The sequence below is a fragment of the Larus michahellis genome, chromosome 3 (assembly GCF_964199755.1).
Source record: "Larus michahellis chromosome 3, bLarMic1.1, whole genome shotgun sequence".
NCBI lineage: Eukaryota > Metazoa > Chordata > Aves > Charadriiformes > Laridae > Larus > Larus michahellis.
Window position 1 is genome coordinate 28,813,738 of NC_133898.1, and position 19,998 is coordinate 28,833,735.

Here is a 19,998-nt window from a genome sequence, read left to right on the forward strand (position 1 = left end):
GAGGATAACATAAGACTGATCATAAAGCTATCCTTTCCAGGTTCTTGCTTTTCTTGGTTATAATGTGTTAAAATTACATTTTTCAATACTTGTTTTTTTATTCTCTTGTGGCTCTACTACTATAAAATCATTAAGTTTGTTACTAACCTCAGGGAGGTAAAAGTTTCACTCTGTTTTCACTAAACCTGTGTTTCAGTTATCCTAGATGTGAAAAAATATTACACGTAGACATAATATTTACACATATGTATATAGACATGTATACATAGTCAAACATACAAAAAATATAGTACTCATGCACTTCCACATAAAGAAAGAACAAAGGTACGTACAACACTTGAACATCCCCTTCCATCACAATATGCATATAAATATTACATAGAGATTATTATGGTAACAGCGTTAAAATTTCTTATACATTACTTTCATAATAATGTAGGTCTTACATTTTTCTCATTTGATTTCTTCTTCAAATTTCCAGCCACCTTTGTGGATGCCCCTTCTGTGAGCTTTGAACTATACACCATGTGTACTATACTGTAGTCAAAGGGGAGAAACTGAAACGCCGCTCCTGTTCACGCCTGCTCAGAGGGCCAGTGGCTCTCAAATGCAAAAAGGATCCAGAAAACTCCCTGGGCTTGTGAGCATGGATAAATCACCTTACAGCTTTGGACTTCTCTGAACACAACAGAAGCCTCAAAGTAAGCCTTCGAATGTAAATCGGCCTATCGATACAACACTCATAACTGATTAAATTAAGCTGAACTGAATCTTTACCATGTTCTCATCTTTTTCACAATTTAGAGAAAACAACGGCAGAGAATGGGATTATACAGACTTGAAATTCCATACATCTCAGTCAAGGTTTAATGCACATGTGCTTTAAATCATGCCCTATTTAACACTCGTGATTACACAGTTGACCAAATTCCCCCCAGAAAATGTTTCCACAACCTCTTCTAGTCACCTCACAGAAATATACAGGAACATCTTTCTTCTACAGAAGAATCATTTACTCAAGTAGGGATTCTTACAGACAGCTATAATTTCTGCCCCTGCAGCTAGAAAGCAACTCTCTACTTTAAACCAGAAGATTTGGAAGATTTACCATTAACAAATACATGTACACACTGGAAATCAGAAGAGTTTCAGCTCATTTACTATGAAAAAATAATAAGCTGTGTCCTACCTATGGTGGTAATAACAGTGCCAGCAAAGAAGAAGGAACTTCCCAAGTCCCAGTGACTGATCTGAGTAGATGTGTTTCCTAAAGGTATGATTCCTGCATTTATTGCTGCCACTACTTGCTGCAAGTTTAAAAAGATTTGTGTCAATATTCATGAAACAAGAATATTAATACACATTACACAGTAAATTGATTAAATCACTTATTTAATCCAATCAATAAACCAGAAAAGGATCAGTGTTGCTCTGCTTGAGTTTTATCATTCAGTCAGGCTACAATTTAATCTTCAGCAGACACCCAAGCACTTCAGCACGCAGCAGAGCTGTAAACTCCAGACCATTAAGAAGAATGCAAAATCCACATCAGTAACAGCATCACCTTAGCTAGATGGCAAACACAATTATTTTTACTGTTGCAACTATTTGGTGAAGAAAAATATGCAATAGACAAATATTAACAATGAGAATTTCCCCAAATATTCCTCTATTGAGTGAGGGAAGCAAATGTACTTCTTAAAACACAGCCATTTTAAAACTCCAAGAAAAAACGTGTCCATGCATTGTTTTGGATCAAATGAATGCCAATTAATTAAAATACTTTTGTAGAACAGATAATTCAACAATTAAAGATTAACAATTACACTTACAGTTATAAAACTTAACTATATTACTTAAAAATTCAGTCAAGTATCAAACATTTATCTCTAAGTTTATACAACTATATACTTAATAAATGTAGTTCTTGAAAAATTCAGTTCTAGCAGCTAAAATGAACAAGCTTGCCACCAGTGACATTTTCATAGTCTCAAGAAATATGAAACATTTCCTATTTCATCAGTGTCACCTCCTGTAAATTCTTATCACAAACAGTATTCTTGCTTAGTTCTATCTCCACTGCAGATACATACCAGTATTCGAGTCAAATACTACACATCAAGAAAAAGTATTTTTAAGCTTGCAATGAATATTTTAAGGATTGTAAGTTAGCATTTCATTCTCAAACTTTAAAACAGGACTTATTTCATAATCATGATGCTTATAATAATAATAATTGGTGTTTAACAGAAGAACAGAGGAAGCAATACTGCAAAGCTGAAATGAACATTTTAACTAACTAATAGTTTGTGCTTGGCGAGTTGTCCAACAATGATTATGCACATAAAGATATTCAGCAATAGGGCAGAGCAGAATGGTTTTCTGTGTGGGCAGTCTATTGCAGAGGAACAGTGTTGTGCAGTAGCAATAATTTTTTCAATCCCGAAATAGACTGATAATTTGGAAATGAAAACATTTTTGTTTCTAAACAGCGCCTGTGGAAGTTAGGTGATCTGGACAGAAATGACAGAATACTAACGCTGGATTAAACAGGCCATCAATTTTTCATGATGGGATCCCAACATAAATCCACCTTTTCCAGTTTGCCATTTTCAAAGCTCAGATGCACAAAGTAGCCACTTTAAAGTCCACAGCAGCATCTCTGCAGCCACAGGGATCTTGTTGCCACACCTAAGCCGTTTTTAACACCCGGAGTTTTCAACAGAAGCCACCTGGGGGTGGTATCTTTACACAGACTTTACACTGTTTTATCTTCTATACCTTCAACTTCTATACCTTCAACTAAAACACCAGAAAGGCACACTTCAACGATGTGGAATTTTCAGTCCCACTGAGGAAGGAGAAAGGATGGGGAAAGGGAAGGTGAAGAGCATTTAATTTTCCTTTGGGTTGGAAGAATAAAGCTTCTTTTACGGTTGTACATCACGTGCAACTTGGCAACAGTAAGTACGGCAGCACTGACACTGGCAGGTGTTTACATTACTGTAGGAAGGGACACATCAAACTAAGCAGCAGGTGAAAACCATCCCTTGTATTGATTTTATAATTTACACAATACAGATATTCCTTTGACTTATAAACCCCAGTGTGCGGCATTATAAAGCCTACTGAATATGTTTTCAGGGTTTCATTTCAGTGGACTAAGTAAGAACTTTCATCACAAGTTCTTGTACCTGCAAATGGGAACACGCTCTCCAGTGAGGACATCATATGGCAAAGCACTGGATCAGTATTAATTTATGGGACCATTCATGTTTTGTAACAGTTTATTGTACAGGATGAATGCACCCAGAGCAACGCACCTGTTTAGGCAGCCTATCAAGACCAAGTTTTATACAGATCCAGATGTAAAACATTTTCAGAGCTTCATCTCATCGCTACGCATTTTTGAAGCCATACTACCTCAACGTCTTTTATATTTAGGTGTGCCAATCTAAACTGCTCAAAGATCCATTACAGATACGCATTTCCTAACTGCGCTACGCCATACCTACAGACTTCCAGGAAAAAAGATACAGCTTAACCGAAAACTACTCTGTTGGGTCAGACCTAACAAAACATGACAGATGGCTACAAAAGACAATTAGCCGCTATTATTATGTCTCTTCATTTTAGCCAACAGCTAATTAGGAAAAGAATCAGGGCAAGCAGGCAAAGTGATGCTTTCTCTTCATATATCCTCCTAGCTTCCAACTAAGCACATTTTTAGGGGCCTTCTGAGTGGGAGGCTGCATCTGCATCATGGTGTTCAGATTGGTTTGGGTGGGTCATTTTGCCCTGAATTTATCTAACTGCTTTTGGATCTCATTTGTATTTTGGGAGCCATGTCATTCTGTGGCAGTAAGTTCTGCAATTTACTTGTCGATCATTTAAAATGCATTTCCCTTTTGAGATTTTTATGTGCTTCGAAGTAATTTTTATAAGTTCTTATGTTATGAGAAACACTTGAATAGCAATTCCTTATTTGTCTCCTTCAAGAAATTAATGATCTTATTGACCCATCAGCTGCCTCTTTTTTTTTAATTAAAGACTCTTTCTTATTAAATAATATATTTACCTGTTTAAATAAATCCGTCAAATATGGTATATAAGTAATTTTTATTGCCAGTATTTCTCATTGGCTTTCTTTGTAACTTTACTGATTTACCTTATCGATTGTTTTAAACATAGTTTTAGTCATGAATAGCCAGATGATGCCTTCTTCATCACTAGGTTATTAAGTTTCCAAAGACACACCATTACCCTTTGTCCTGAACTGTTCCCATGTTTGGGACTCTGCTTCAGAGTCTTCTGTCAGAGCCTTCCTTACTAACAAGGATGACAGTAAGGTAAGGTTGCTGGTTTACTGAGATCAATACCACTATGTCACACAGTCTTTGAATATTGCCTGCAGGTTTTTCGGGAGGGGTAACTGCATTTTCAGGTCTTTGGAACAGAGGGCATCTTTTCTTAGTTTGGTCAGTGCCTATGAGCATATCCCCATCTAAGTCTATTCCCAAGCATAATTATAAAAGAAAATAATATATAACATAACTCCTAACGTATGTACATTTCAGGGCACTAATTTCAGGGTAGCATCTTCTTTCCGACTACATCCACTGCACAAACTTACCTGGAATATTGGATAGTAACACTTCCTTAGCCCAAAATAAACACCCCGGCTCATGCAGCTGCTCCCCACTAACTTCACTAAGGGCCAGGATCTCACCCTCAGTGTTCAAACTGCACGCTATTCATTGTCAGTGCTCTTAGATTCAATTTTCTCTGCCACTTTATTCTTGGTCTTCAGCCTTTTTTCTTGACTGATGCCTTACTACTAGAGCGAACACAACTACTTCATTTGTCACAAGTTTGGCACGTCATTCTTTCCTTCCTTCATAACTTTTTCCTGTCACCTGAGCCTTTTGGCTTATCCTAACGTACACAATAGCAATACTAACTCTGTGCATTTTGAATCTCGAAACAGTTAGAATCATGAAAACTCTATATAATCTTTACATTTATCATATGTTGCAGCAAAGTAAACACTTTGCGTGATCTTAACATGGAAATTTCTTGACTTCTAAAAAATTACTTAACAGTATTAAACTTTACTGACTGCCTCAGTGGCAATTTTTCTCGTTTTTCTTATTTTTATTCCATATGCAAAGTAATTCTGACTTTAAAAACTGTTTTACTTCAGCGGTACAGAACCAGTCGGCATTAGAGTATGGCAGTGGACAGTTTAAATTCTTAATCTACGTAGATTATTTTGCTTGCCTTACTTTTTCTTCCAGAGCATTTGTCCACTAGTTGTCATATTATTAGAAGTGCTGGAGCGTGTCCAGAGGAGAGCTACCAGGCTGGTGAGGGGTCTGGAGACCAGGTCATATGAGGAGAGGCTGAGGGAACTGGGCATGTTTAGCTTGGAGAAGAGGAGGCTGAGGGGAGACCTCATTGCCCTCTACAACTACCTGAAAGGAGGTTGGAGAGAGGTGGGTGTTGGCCTCTTCCCCCAGGTGAATAATGACAGCACCAGAGGAAATGGTCTGAAGCTGTGGCAGGGGAGGTTTAGATTAGATATTAGGAAGAATTACTTTCCTGAAAGAGTGGTCAGGCACTGGAACAGCCTGCCCAGGGAGGTGGTTGAGTCACCATCCCTAGAGGTATTTAAGAAATGTGTAGATGTGGCACTTCAGGGCATGCTCTAGTGGCAGAGATTGTAGGTTGTGTGGTTGGACTTGATCTCAAAGGTCCTTTCTAACCATGAAGATTCTATGATTCTGTATGAGATGACTGAGGACTGAGTAGAGGAGGAGTCACCCAGCACTTGGCACCCAATCAAGACCTCTGTGTGGAATGATTTTAAGGACAGTGTTATATAGTTACAGTAAAAGTAACAGGGCTTTTACCATTTGCTCTTCTTTAATTGTCTTTATAATGATAAAAATGTGAGCTTTTTTTGATAGCAAAAAGAACTGAGATAAAATTTTATCTCAGAATTTTAGGAACTTAACTCCCAATTTTTAAGTTACGTGGATTCTTAGGCTAGCTCTGTATTGTATCTTTGGATAGGCATGAGTTGTGTCTGAGTACAAGTCCTAACTTGTACGACACCCAAACTACCTGGCGTTACACCTGTATTCGTGAATAAGCTTTAGTAGAGCATCAGGGGAAAGAGGCAGAGACACTTGAGCCCAGAGTGGACAGGCCAGGCGTGACCTGCCTTACTTTCCCAAACAGGACCTGAGCTCCACAGACACATAAGCACTGCATTCAGGCTGAACTTTTTTGGTTGAAATCAGAACACTGGGAAAAGGAGAGTGACAATATAAATCTCATTTTAATTGAATGTCAGCTTTTCAGTTCCTATATAATTTAGAAACCCTTTCTGGCAAATACATGGCACAGTTTTGTATTATCACATCCCTGTGTTCACACAGATATCTGTCCATAGAGGCCACACTGAGATACCCTTGCAGATTAAGACACAGAATTTTGTGACTTTTTTCTGTCAAAATGAGAGCTAAAACAGCCTTTCAAACAGTGCAGTCATTTTGTGAAAACAGAAGACAATTCTCCTAGGTCAGGGATTTCAACCCCTGGTCCCCTGACCCTGCACGGAGCCGATGGAGATGACTGACAAAAGCCAGCCTGTTGGCAGTAGAGCTACATTCAGTACGCAGGGGTCTGCAGAACTGCAGAAGCAATACAGAGAGGTTATAAACCGAGAAGGTGAGCCTCTGGAAGCCCACCACTGTCTCATACAGGCATTGGGCAAAAACGAGTTTGCATCAAGCCAGTTGCCCTAATAGTCATCTCCTTGTTCCACACCAGGTTCTTAATATGTGCTTTTGTACTATCTTCCAGTCACTTCACTTTTATGAAATGACGTAGCACACCACTTCATTACTTTCAGCTTTTCTATCCAAAGATTAAAATAGAAGCACCTTAAATTATGCTTCTGATAAAATACAGAGCGCGCAGTCTTTCGTTACCCAGCTTGTCAGGAGTTAGCTTGTGCTTCCTGGCAGTCATTTAACAAGCAATGTCAAAAAGTCAGATACCCCTAAAAGTTTCTGGAAACTCATTTCTCAGACGGGATTTCTTCCTTTGCTGTCCAGCTGCCATTCGACAAGAGCATTCTTTCACTCTCCAGTATAACGATAAATCTCATATGGCCCAGCTACCGCATGAGTCCTGTGGTTTTATTTCAGCTTTGGTTTAGAAAGAATGGAAATCCTAGTTCCTTGTTCAGAGGCACACTAGGATGCTTTTAACACTTAGCAAACTACTCTCCAGCCTCCCAAAGCATGTGCTTTTGAGCCTTGCTTTTGAATGAGATAGTAATGCTGTTTGTATTATAATTCTCTGATTCTATGTTTTTCTTTTTAGTTTGTATAATATATGCCTGTAATCTGCACTGGAGACTAGTACCCAATGTTGAAGAATCCAAGAACTCTTTTCACCCTATGTTCGCAATCTACTTGAACTAAAAACATGTAGAAACATATTGAAATACATTTCTATTTCTACACATACGTTACAAACAGACTATGTATATAAATTTTATGTGTGTGCATACATACATACACGTTCAGGGAAGAGGGCTTTGCTTTGCTTCTTGTGATTAAAGACTGGAAGAATTATGCAGACAGCTGCTCAGCAAAACTGACTTACTAATGAGTCATATCTGCCACCCTTCCTGAGACAAAAGCTGTCATTCAGATGCATTCAAGCCAGCTAGGTTCTAGGCCCTATAAAACTGTTTATCTGACGTAAATGTATCCTTTAAAAGCCCCAACACCGAAGCTGCAAAAACAGTTAGAAACCAACCTGCTTGAACAAAGAAGTGACAAGTTAGAATTTATTTATTATTCTCCCCAAAATCTGTATTGCTCTTATGCTCATGAAGGATAAAGTCTGTGTGCTTTAAAAGAATTCCTTTGGGTTTAACCGCCATGTAGAAAATAACTGCAGAAAAGGGAGTTGTCCTGTCACTGAAGGGAACGCTCCAAGGCAACAGAAAGTTTGGAAATAATTTCCCTCCCTCCAGGAGCTAAGTGCAGAGCCAGAAGAGGGGATCTGGCTGTAGGAGGACAGCAGGAACCGGAACAACCCTAAGCGAGGAGTGTACACAACCCAGGGGTTTCTGCAGCCCACCCGGACTCAACCACAGCAGGTGGATATCTGGGTGGAGGACAGGTCTGGGTAAGGTTATGATCGAAAGCCTTTCACAGAGGTCTTTTATTTAAGAAATATTCCTCTGATCTGGGGATACGGGTAGAATTTGGAGGGCTTCACTGTGGAAGGAGACAATAGCATCTGACAAAACTGAAGCAGAAAGGGAACACTGGGGTGAAAGCTAGACTTACAGACTCAGCGAGCAGAAGAGAGAAACAGGATCTTACTGTACTAGTTAGGACCACCTGTATACTCCAAGTTAAGTGCTTTGATGGGCAGACACCTTACTAAAGACAGACATATGCAGAAGGTGGCAACACAAACTACAGTTCCTGCGCTTCATGTGTTAACTACTTTGAAAGCCATTCATTTCATGTCGCTTTGAAAACACCAACAGGCAGCTCTGCTACTGGTATTTGCAATTTGTCACAAGCTTCATGCCTGACATGCAGACAGTACACAAAAAACCTCATGCAATGGTTATTATGCTGCAGCATCAATTTCTTTTCTGCTGGTCTATCAATCTTTTCAAGGCTTTAGGTTTTACAAAGCATAAACACCTCCTGCTTCCAGGTTAGGATCCAGGCATGGGATGGTTCCTGCTTCCTTTTGGAGAGGCTGAAAGGAATTGCAAAAGGGAGAGACTAGGAAAATTTAGGGTTTAAACTGGTACATTCAAACTCCCTCGAAAAGTTCCTGCTTAGAGGACCTGTAAGCTACAGCTCACAGCACTGAGAATGTCCATAAGTATTGTGATTCAAAGAATGAATAAAATTTGACTCGAGCTTAATAGGCTTAGCTAATAAATATTAAATTTGTCTAAATAAATTTCAGATTTGTCTGATCTTTGAACAAGATCTTTGCATCTCTGTGATTTATTATCTCCCAAAATGATACAGCAAGCTCCAATGCCTTCTAATCTCCAGGAGAGAAAGAAGGATTTACACTTCTTTGTTTTAACAGTTTGCTACATAATCAGAGAGGCTATGGCTGAAGGAGCTTATTGGCTGAAATAAAACAACATATTCCTGAGGATGCCGCAAAATTAGTTTCCTGGGGCTACAATGCAAGTTGTAAAAAAGCCTATGACAACAACACAATACCAGCCACTGGTGGAGGTGCAACTGAAGTAGCTAGCTACCTTGAAATACAAAAATTAAGCCACAGAAAACACATATTTTAAAGTAAAATATTTTGACAAGAAATTAATCACATAAGAAGCCATGATGACGTCCTGGTCATGCCAGTTTGATGAAAGAAACACTGCTCCCATGTCATTCATAACTGTGTCAGGCTTTTCTCAAGAGACGTAAAGAAAAAAACCCCACATTTTTCCTCAAGGGAGATAAAAAGAAAACACATTTTGGTCTCATTCACAGTCTAAGAGATGAATGGAAAGAAAAGGGAGAATGCAGCTGATGCAAATGTCAGATGAAACCAGGCATGGGACATGACTGTGGACGCCAGCATAAGGAGCTCTTCTCCTCGTGTTAACCACAAGCGTGCACAGAACCCAAGGAGATCAACTTGTGGGATCGAGGTCAATTCAGCTAATCCTGGTGGTTCATGAATTCTCTTTTTTGTTGTTGTTTTAAATGCAAGCACATTTTTGTGGGCATTCAGTTTTCAGAAGAATCCACATACCCTGATAGGGGCTGTACTTAGAACTCTACAAGAGTCGTTTGTTGCTGAGACAGCTTGGAGCGGCACCCTGAAAACTTGTTCAGATTTCAAAAGGAAGGTTTTATAAAACAAAAATTACCACTTAGAAAGATTGTGCTGTTCAGCATGATATTATTTTTTCCACTTGTTAGGGTTTTCAGAATAAATATATTTGAAGGATGTTTCTGCTAAAGGAACCAGAAATGAGGTATGTTCTGTTATTAAGTTTCAGCGTACCTTTACTTGAAAACTCTTTGTTAACAAAGTTTCAGAATTAACTAAGATAACTAAAATAATTCACACCAGCTTTCTGGAACACTCTAGGTATTTAAAATAATATAACTGAAATTTCTCTTCTTTCCTATTTTTGTATGCAAAAATTATAGATTTTTGTATGCGAAAATAAAACATTACACAACTTGATGCTTGGGGATTGAAAGGAATTTTTTTTTTCCATTTTGGTTTATAAAGGTCAACACTAAAACAAATAACTGCTGAGTAATCCATAATTAGCTGATATTTACATAAAAAGCTCTTCTCTTTTCTTTTTTAATCAGCTTTCTCTTTGGCAGGGGGATAAATATTTGTCTCTCATTGCCAAGACATCCCACAATACGCAATGCTGGTCACATCCTTACCTCCTAGGAACAATATGAGTTCTGAGGGGGTGGAAAGCAAATTCATTTTCCCCCCTATAGAGGAATGAGGTGTATGAAACCACAACAACGGCAATTTTGCAAAGTTGTTGGATATCACAATCAGTCGGGCTCACCCGTCCCCAGAGACAACTCTTAACCCCAAGAGATGTCATGGAGGTGTAAGCATGTATCTGATGGCTGCGCAGCACTGCAGGAGGACATGCATGCAACCTGAACATCAGCAATGTAACCTCAGGTCTCTTTACATTTCCTACTACACACAGGTGCATAAATACAGCAGGAGCTTTTTTTTAGATACTTGGCAATACACTTTGTGCATCTGAGTTTGGAAACTGTTTCCAACGTTTTCAAATATTTAGCGGCAAGCTTACTATAGGGAACAGCCAACACACTAAAAGAGAACTAGAACTAGATTGAAATAATTAGAGATACAAGTTCTCCAATTAGAGATTTTTTTTCATGCTTTAATGGTTATTGTTATTTGCATGTGTATAGCTGGATTACTCCCAGGTTTCTATCAGCTTCTGCCCACAAAAAGCTCAGTGGTGGTGAAGAAAACCTGTTCCATGTGAGATGTAAAAAATCCCTAGTGTAAATGAAGATCAGGTTTATATATTTTGTCACATATATATAAAATTCACACAGTCTGAACTACATTTACTCTTTCATTCTGTCACCTGGCAGTTACTTTGTGTTGCATAGCAGGGCCAAGTTGAGAGCAGGCATCGGCAGAGAAACCAAAACACCGTCCATGATGAATTGTCAAGCGTTCTTCTTCTTCCAAAAGATGGAATAGTAGCCAAGTGTCGGGCCACATCCCTTTCTATAGCTTTACAATGTATTAGATATTATATATAACCTTCACCAAACCAATGCTTTTTCATGGGTTAACAACGGAGATCCTTTCAAGACCTTCCAACTGAAACTTTAAACACAGACTGCACAGCTTGCTGGTCTGCTGTACCCTGATTAGACTCACCAAGGTCGTGCTTGTATGTTCACAAGCTTCGCTGCTGGGATGTTTCTTTAGATGGAGATTTAGATGGACCACCACTGATCGCTGTGCACTGACTGCCCACCTCAGCACTCCTGTGTACAGCACACACTGATCCACTTAATATTGTTGTTAATACTGGCTTCAAGCTACAGCAAAAGCAGTGGAAATTGCCTGGAAAAAGTGACCTCTTGGGTGTTCAGATATGCTCTGTGTGACTTTTGCACATTTTAACTATGGTATTAAATAGAAGTGCTTGTGAAATATCAAAAAAATGATGAACCCGGAAGCAGCTCTCAGTGGTTTAGACTGAAAGAGATTTGCAACACTGGACCATGGAAGTCGGAGACGGCGAAGGTCATGAAGACCACCTATTTGTTAACACACAGACAATGCTGCTGGACCGGGCTGCAGAGTTTTGAGGAAAACCCAGGCCATTTTTCTGAGGCAGCTGAGGCTACTTGGCTGTCAACACCAGAGCACTCTATTTCATTAACTTTGCACACTTTCTATGCTGCATAGCAGCTCTCCATTGCCCCATGTTTCACATGTATATAAAATATATAAAGTCTATAAAAGTATAATTCTCACTGAGCACACCTAGAGAAGCCACACAATTAATGTGCAAATACACAGTTTCAGGAATTCAAAACCCAGGGAATAAAGCTGCGTGTGCTGAAAAGCTGGCAACAGTATATACTGTTGTGTCAGGAAAGTTTTTGGTGATTGGTGAGATAAAATAAGGATGGAGAAGACAGGAAGGGAAAATTCCCGATCCTGTGTGCATTTATAGAAGCACACACCTCTGCGTTGTCATCAGCTCTGTGGCAAAGGGAAGATTTTAGCAAAGGTGATGGAAGCTAGATGGCCCCTGGGTCCTAGCGAACTGGGCTTTCATTCCACTTTTTCTAAATTGTGCTCTCAAAATAGTCTCCCTAATTTGCTCACCTGACCAAAGCCACCGCTCATTGTACTGTCCATTAGCAGTCTTGGGACAGTGAAGCCTGCTTCAGAGTAAGGATTAAATGGCAGATCAAAAGTTATGAAGACCAAAAAAACCTGGCATGACAAGCACCTTGAGCAATGACTAGCACAAACCAGAGCCAAACCAGTTTCTGGAATCCCAGAACACTAAGTTCAAAAGGAAAAGTTTACAATGAATTTCATTACAGTTTGACTCAAGGTAAATACTTGATTAAAGAATACATTACAGTTTGTAAGCTCTGTAATTTTCTTCACGCACACTAATCATTCTAGCTTCCTCCTCCGCTAGTACATATTAATTTTCAGTTTTATAGCTTTCGGTGCGTTCTTAAATAACACTTTTTCCTCACATGCACTATTTATTTTTATTCATACAGACATCCAGCAAAAACTGAAGAAATACTGCATTATATTCTAATAACAGTCAGATAAAAACCCAGAGAGACAAAATGCATTCCAGTAATCTAGCTTCTGTGACGAAGTGGTAAGTAGGGAAAAAATATGACCCCATGGTTAGGGTAGCAGCCTAGACTTGGAAAAATGGATCTGAGACTCTGCTTTACCACTGATTTCCTATTTTGCTTTGGGCAACTCACTTACTTCCTGACACTTAACTTGATATAATTTGTTATCCCTTACTCTGTGTAAAGGAAGAACTCAAATGCACTTGTAGGACCAGGCTTCCTAGGCCTCAGCTCTCCTCCTATAAAAGGAGAGTAACAGCACGTTCCTGCCTCCAAGTTGTGGTGTTCTTCTTCGCAGAGGAGCAAAGGGAACAAGGAGAAAATAAGTTTTCCATTTACCCCGACAACAAGCAAAGCAAACTCTTCCCACAACCATCTCTCATCCATGTGCTGTGGAAGGCAGCGTCACACCCCAGTGCTTCACAAGCCTGTGTCCTTCCGGGCATGCCAAGATCACTAGCAAAGATGGGAGGTAATGCTGATACGGGTATCTGTGCTCTCATAATTGTACCGAAACTGTCATTTATTTTACGCAGAACATCAAATGGGCACTGAATGCTGATGAAGTGGTTTTTTATTACCAGTCTGTGCTTCTGGGTAGGGAATCATAAATGCTAAAATATCCAAGTACTCAAGAGCAAATTTCAACGGTTTTTGGATTAATGACCATCTCACAGATAATGTAAGGTAATATTGCCTCAAAATTTCTATTTTTATCTTCACAAGTACAGGATCTGACCTAAAAATTTCATATGGGGATATTTATACTAGCTACAAGGGATTGTCTTAATCAGAATGTGCTTGTATGTTTCTCTGATAGATTATCTCACATTCTGCTGGTGAAACCACTGAAACATAGTTCTTACACAGCATCAAAATCAGCATCGACAGCACCTCCTCAGGCATGCCTGGTCAGGACACATGGAGATAGGAACTGCCTGACAGTCATTTAAAGGGCGGCAGTTTTGGAACATATTTTAGCAACAAGGCAGGGGAGAAATCATAAAATACAAGACATTTTCCCAGTTTGCCTTTAAAATTCAGTGATGCGCCATAAAAATAACTCTGAGCTCTGCATTTAAAACTGAAAAAAATCCCAGGTGTCCGAGCTGATGCTCAAGGCAGACTGGTCTAGAGAGGTAAAATCAACTTCTAAACTCCCAGCCAGATCTGCTGTCAAACACCACCTCCAGAAAGCTTTGCTGCCCATGCAACTAGCATGCTCCAGAGCTCACGCTAGCCAGGGTCTGGGTGCCCACCGCCCTCTCCTGCTCTCCAGTGTCCCATCTCAGGCTCTGCAGACCCAGACGGCCCCACGGCTACTGTTAATGAAGGGCTCAATCCTTGCCAACTCTTGGGTGTTCACTCTAGCCTCCCATTTCACGGTCTCATCCCCAGAACTGACATTATTTGGCAGCCGCTTCCTGTTCCCTGCAGTGCCACTGGATATTCATAAGGGCATGGGAATGTGGGATCTAAGTTGGAGACGGCCTGATAAGGCTCTGGATCTAGTTCTGTGCTACTGCAAATAAATATTTCCTGTGGTTCCGAGGCAGGTGACCTGCAAGGGTAAAGTCATGTTAGTAGGAACACACCAATGTACATCAGTTGTGGATGTGCCTTTAAGAAGCAGAGAAAATTGAGATTTAAGATCAAAGTAGCAAGTCCGTGGTACTTTCCTGTACTTAAAACAAAATCAATATAAAGAAACATACAGCTGGAAGGAAAGCTAGTTTGATACAATCATGGTAAATTAGAAGTCCTTTAAGGCAATGGTTGGTGTATTTTCTTCCTCTGAATTAGGCATTTCAAATATTGACAGACCTGGTAAGGCACAATCAATATATCAATTCCGTTGTGAACTATTAATTATATATACTGCTGATGAATAATCATTTAATTAGTATAAAGGGAGGCTTCAGTGAAAAGGCTGTCTACCAAGCATAGTGGACCTAAAAATAGCAATAGCTTTTCAACCATGAGGCTTTGCATGAAAACGCTATTGTTCAACTTCTGGTCTTAACACTTGTTACATCACTCGGCCAACACAGAGCTTTGCTAATAAAGTTTTCCCCCTTTATCGCGGCAGTGCTGTCATATATCATTTGTTCCTCTAAGCCATGGTGACAAGGGTTTGGTATGGATTACCTGAATCAGTTCATCAAGCTCTGTTGCATTCACACAGGAATGCTGAGATACAAACGTCTGCTTCTGAATCACAATGGTGGCTCTCTGGGAGGTCTCATGGGGCTGCTCCAGGGCTTTAAATACTGTTGCTCCAATGATTAGATACACGACTACCACCAGAAAAATTGTTGAGACTGTCTTCCATTTCATAACATTAATAGCCGAATCACTTTCCTCCCGTGAAGAGAGCACAGTAGGCTTGGTGGAAAATGATAATCTTGGTTTGGAGTTCTGAGTGGCCGATTTGGGATCCAGCAAGTCAGGTGCCGCCACTGGCAAAACAGAAAAAGAAAGTTAATTTTTACAGTGCCGCTCAGATTTCCATAACTGAACTTCTTGCCAAGAGATTACAGAAATTCTGTTGCTTCCAACTGGAATTCTTGAACTGCTGAATGTTTCACATAAACCCCACGCCACGTTACAATGAACCTGCTGCCCTCAGTAGTACTATCCACTTTACACATATTGCAACATTTTCTGTGTGTGTCCGTCCCCTTCTCATATTCGTTCATTTCATAAACCCAGACTTCCCCTATGCTTTGGAATTAAAATTAGTATAAGGTGGTATTTTGCTGCAGGGATTCTTTACATCTGCTGCTCTCTTAAGCACTGCTAAGCAGCTTTCCAGCTGTGTTTTACCTCAGCATTACAGAGATAGCAGAAAAATACAAATCCTTCTTTCTCTCACCTATTTCGTCCTGCGCTCCAATAAATACTGAGAACAGTTGCATGATCGCTTCTGAACTCCCCAGCCACAACCATAAAAACAACACATTGCTCACCATACCGGTCTTAAAAGCGTTAACTGCGTATCGATTACACCTTGCAGAAAATACCAGTAAAACGTATGTGTACTTACTGGAAAAGTCACCCATTTGTTAAGGCGTGTATTTTTATTTACAGCTACAAAAGCCCACCGGGTTAGGAAAAGAGCAGCTGAGTGTGTTATCAAGTATCTCGATAACTCATGTGACTACCAGCAACTCACAGGCACTAAAAAAAAAAATCCGCCACATCAAGCGCAGGTAAAGGTTTCCTGTGGGAAGATGGCCACAGCAGTTGACCGCACGAGCTATATTTAAATTGTTTTGAATTACAAGTACATTTTCAACGGTCACGACACCGCTTCCAGCTGCCGGTGGGAAAAGACCTGATCTCAACCTAGAGGGAAGTCTCCCTCCGGACGGCGGAGGTGGGACGCGTCCCCAGCAGGGGTGGCGGTGGCACGGTCACCTGGGCACCCGCCGGGCTCAGGCACAGCCCCCGGCGCCGGGAGAAGGGACGAGGAGGAAGAGAGGCAGCCCATAGCCCGGGCCGAGCTGGGGACCCGGGCACCCCGCCGTCACGCCTCCCGCTCCCGCCGCCCCGGCCCCCGCCCCACGCCCCGCGGGCACCCGGGGACGGCCGCGCTCCCCCCGCGCCCCACACCTTGGCGGGGGCAGCCCCCTCCCCGCCGCCTTGCCCTCTCCCGTCGCAGCCCCCGCGACCCTCCGAGCCCCCCCAAGGACGGTGCCGGGGGCCCGCGACGCTCCCGGCGGGGGCCGCTCCCCTCCCGGCCGGCCCCGCCGAGCTCGCCGCCCGCCCGCCCGGGGCAGCGCCGACCGGCCGCGGCCGCCGGCAGCGAACAAAGGAGCGGGCAGCGGGCACCGCCGCTCCGCCGCCGGCCCCGCCGCCCCCTCCCCGCGGCCGGTGCAATGCGCCGGGGGATGCCCGCCGCCCCCGAGGGGCGCAGCCCCGGTGCGGCGGGCGAGCCCCGAGCCGCCGCTGGCGGGGATGCTCCGCGTCGGGGAGCGGCGCGGGGGCGAGGCGGCCGGCGGCGGGGCCGGGGCGCGGAGCGGCGCCGGGAGAGGAAGGGAAGGGGAGGCAGCCAGGCAAGGTACAAAGGGGACCAGGGCCGCCGCGGCGCGGGGAGCATCCCGGGGTCCCCCCCGCGCCCGGTGGCGAGGGAAGCAGGGGCGCATGCAGCATCCGCAGGGCTGGGAGCGGGGAGGCACGCCATTGTGCTCGTACTCACTTCTTATTTACCGACCCGGTGCCCTCTCCTCGCTCCACGGGCAGGCATTTTTTCAGGGCTTGGGTAGATACAGTTAGAGCAAATTAAAAATTTTTTAAAAATTATTTAAAAAAAAAAAGAAAAAAAGAAAAGAAAGGAAGGAGCAGACCGAGAGGAGGAGGCTGATGGATGGGTCTGGAGGAGAGGGAGCGGCAAGGGGGGGGCGGGCTGGCAGCGCGGATCCCGCCGGCTCCCCCCGGCCCCGGGGCGTGCGAGGTGCCTCACGTCGCGCATCGCGCATCGCACATCGCGGCGTGTATGTGTGTGTGTGTGCGTGTAAGCGGGAGTGTATGTGTGAGAGTGTGTGTGTGTGTCAGTGTGCGTGTCCGTGCGTGCTCCGGTGCGCGGGGCGTGCGGAGCAGCCCCAGCCCGCTGATGCCTTTTGTGGGGCGGCGGGCAGCCGCGCCGCGGGTTGCCCCCCCCAACCCCCGCCGCCCCTCCGCGCCCCCTTCCGCGCCTCCCGCCGGCGGGGGGTGCAGCGCCGCGCCGCTCCCGGCCCGCCGGGCGGTGCGCGCCCCTCCGCGCAGGCGGCCCGGCAGGGCGGCGGGCAGATGCTGCAGGGGCGCAGGGAAAAAAATGGAGGGGGGCGGCGGGATGGGGGGGTGGGGGAGCGGTGGGGGGGAGGCAGAGCGGTACCTGCGGAGAGCAAGGTCTCGCCTGGAAACGAGCGAGGAGAGAGGCGGGAGGGAGGAGAAGGCACCGGCCACCCCCGCCGGCGAGGCAGGACCTGCCGGCGGTCCCCGCTCCAGCCCCGAACGCCACCGCCTCGCCAGAGCCTCCCCGTGAACTTTTGAACTAGAGGAGATGTCACCGCAAGAGGAGCGGGGGGACAAGCCGGGAGACCCCGGCCCTGGCCGGGGAGCGGCGCGGGGCTGCGGAGCGCGGCGGCTCCGTCCTTCCCGTCTTGGCCTGATTTTTAACCCGTGTGCTTTGCAGCCCGGTGTTCTGCTGCAAGGAGTTAACTAGGTGGGATCTAGGAGTCAGGGATGGTAGCTGCTCTCCTATCGCACGCACTGCCAGCGTACTGCCTCCTTCCATTTTAGTCTGATGGATACATCAGAAATGCTGCTTCAAGTGTGGTTTCTGCCACTTAAAAAGCCTGAAATTCTTCTTGTTATCTTTGCCACGGGCTAACTCCCCGATTTCCCGGTCATCTATCACCTGTGACGTTACCCATGGGTCAGTTGTTCACACTGTGTTGATCAACGTCTACACCCGCCTAAAAGACGAGGATTTACCAAGAAAATCCAAAAACTGCCCCCATGACCACTCTCTAAAAAGTCTCTGCAAACACGTTAAAAAATTACTCACCATAAAAAATGGTTATAGGTCACAAGCATTTAGAGCCAGAGGCTATATCTGTAAAACAGCCAAAGTCAGTCATACATCGGGTGTTTAATGGGCTATAATCCTGCTCAAATCAGCAGCACCATCAGCAAACACTTTAGAAGTCACTTATTTTAACGCTTCTGCGTATCAATGTGACATAATACAAATGAGTGTAATCCTGAGTTCCTTAGGACTCCAATTTCAGCAACATCAATCACGCCAATCTTCCCTTGCGCGTTCACGCCTCTCCACGAGATGCAGCATAGGGCAGGAAGCTGCGTCTGCTATTTCAGTTTGAGCCGTAGCTCGTTGCTCCCCATCACCATCAACCAGCAAAGCAGTTGTTGAGTATCGAGAGCCGTTGGGCCCAACCCAACAAACCCTTTTGCAAGCAGACCTTCACTCCTACAGGTAACTTCGTCGACATAGTCCCGATCCTCGAACAACAGAAGAAAAGTGAAATGCCTGCTCCCGTCTACTGATGCTCCCTCGCTCGAGGGATTCTTGAATATTAAAGTTTTCACACCTGGATCTTTTTTATACCAAAAAAAAAAATCATCCTCTTTCCCCCTTTCTCCCAAAAAGATTTCTTAACCATCAGCCTATGTGAACACTGTCTGTTCCTACCTCATGGAAAAGAGTAATTTCACAGGATTTCTTCCAACATCCTATGGGAAAACAGGCATGAAAATTTTCCTCCATGCTGGCCTGTGTGTCTGTAAAATATTGTGGAAAATAGTACTACATGCCTTTCTTTAGCAATCTAAATATTTGGAATAAGATTTTGTTTTTCCTTGAGTGGAGGAATTATTATTAAAAGCTGAAAAAGGGTCAGACTTATTGCCTACAAGCTAAAATCAGTGGGAAGCCTCCCAATAGTTTCAGGAGGGTTTGTATCAGGCCTTAAATTCAGGCATTCTACCCAACGGGCAGGAACCATTTTGAGATCCACACCAGGAATTGGTGCCTCAACTTTAATAGCTGAAGATATGTCTCTGTGAAAGTAATTATTTCCATTAATTGCCTAGTAAATATCTCCAATATCTACTTTTAGTTGGCTGATATTTTCCACCTATTGTGATCCCAGATGTAATCCTCAGCTGAAGTTTACAGCTTACTTAAAGTGGACTCGAGCTGTGCTTTCTCTCTTCTACTACAGATATAGTAGTACTACAGATATAGACTTCTACTACAGATATAGCCAAAAAGGCCAATGGCATCCTGGGGTGCATCATGAAGAGTGTGGCCAGCAGGTCAAGGGAGGTCATCCTCCCCCTCTACTCTGCCCTGGTGAGGCCGCACGTGGAGCACTGTGTCCAGTTCTGGGCTCCCCGGTTCAAGAAGGACAGGGAACTGCTGGAGAGGGTGCAGCAAAGGGCTACCAAGATGATTAGGGGACTGGAACACCTCTCTTATGAAGAAAGGCTGAGGGATTTGGGTCTCTCCAGTCTGGAAAAAAGACGACTGAGAGGGAACCTTATC

General features: G+C 43.4%; 1 protein-coding gene across 3 annotated transcripts in view; it reads right to left on the reverse strand.

Annotated features, from left to right (window-relative positions):
- KCNK2 (potassium two pore domain channel subfamily K member 2) overlaps positions 1-19,998 on the reverse strand; it is a 108,557-nt gene that overhangs the window by 62,481 nt on the left and 26,078 nt on the right. The window contains exons 1-4 of one of the 3 annotated variants that reach the window (XM_074579448.1): positions 17,824-17,890; positions 17,149-17,206; positions 15,096-15,406; positions 1,190-1,307 (exon numbers count right to left, since the gene is read on the reverse strand). In XM_074579448.1, coding sequence (XP_074435549.1) covers positions 1,190-1,307; positions 15,096-15,406; position 17,149 — 430 coding nt within the window. In that variant the 5' untranslated portion in view covers positions 17,150-17,206; positions 17,824-17,890. Of the gene's footprint in view, positions 1-1,189; positions 1,308-15,095; positions 15,407-15,993; positions 16,199-17,148; positions 17,207-17,823; positions 17,891-19,998 lie in introns of those variants that run through there. The other 2 variants (XM_074579447.1, XM_074579446.1) reach the window with 2 other exon arrangements.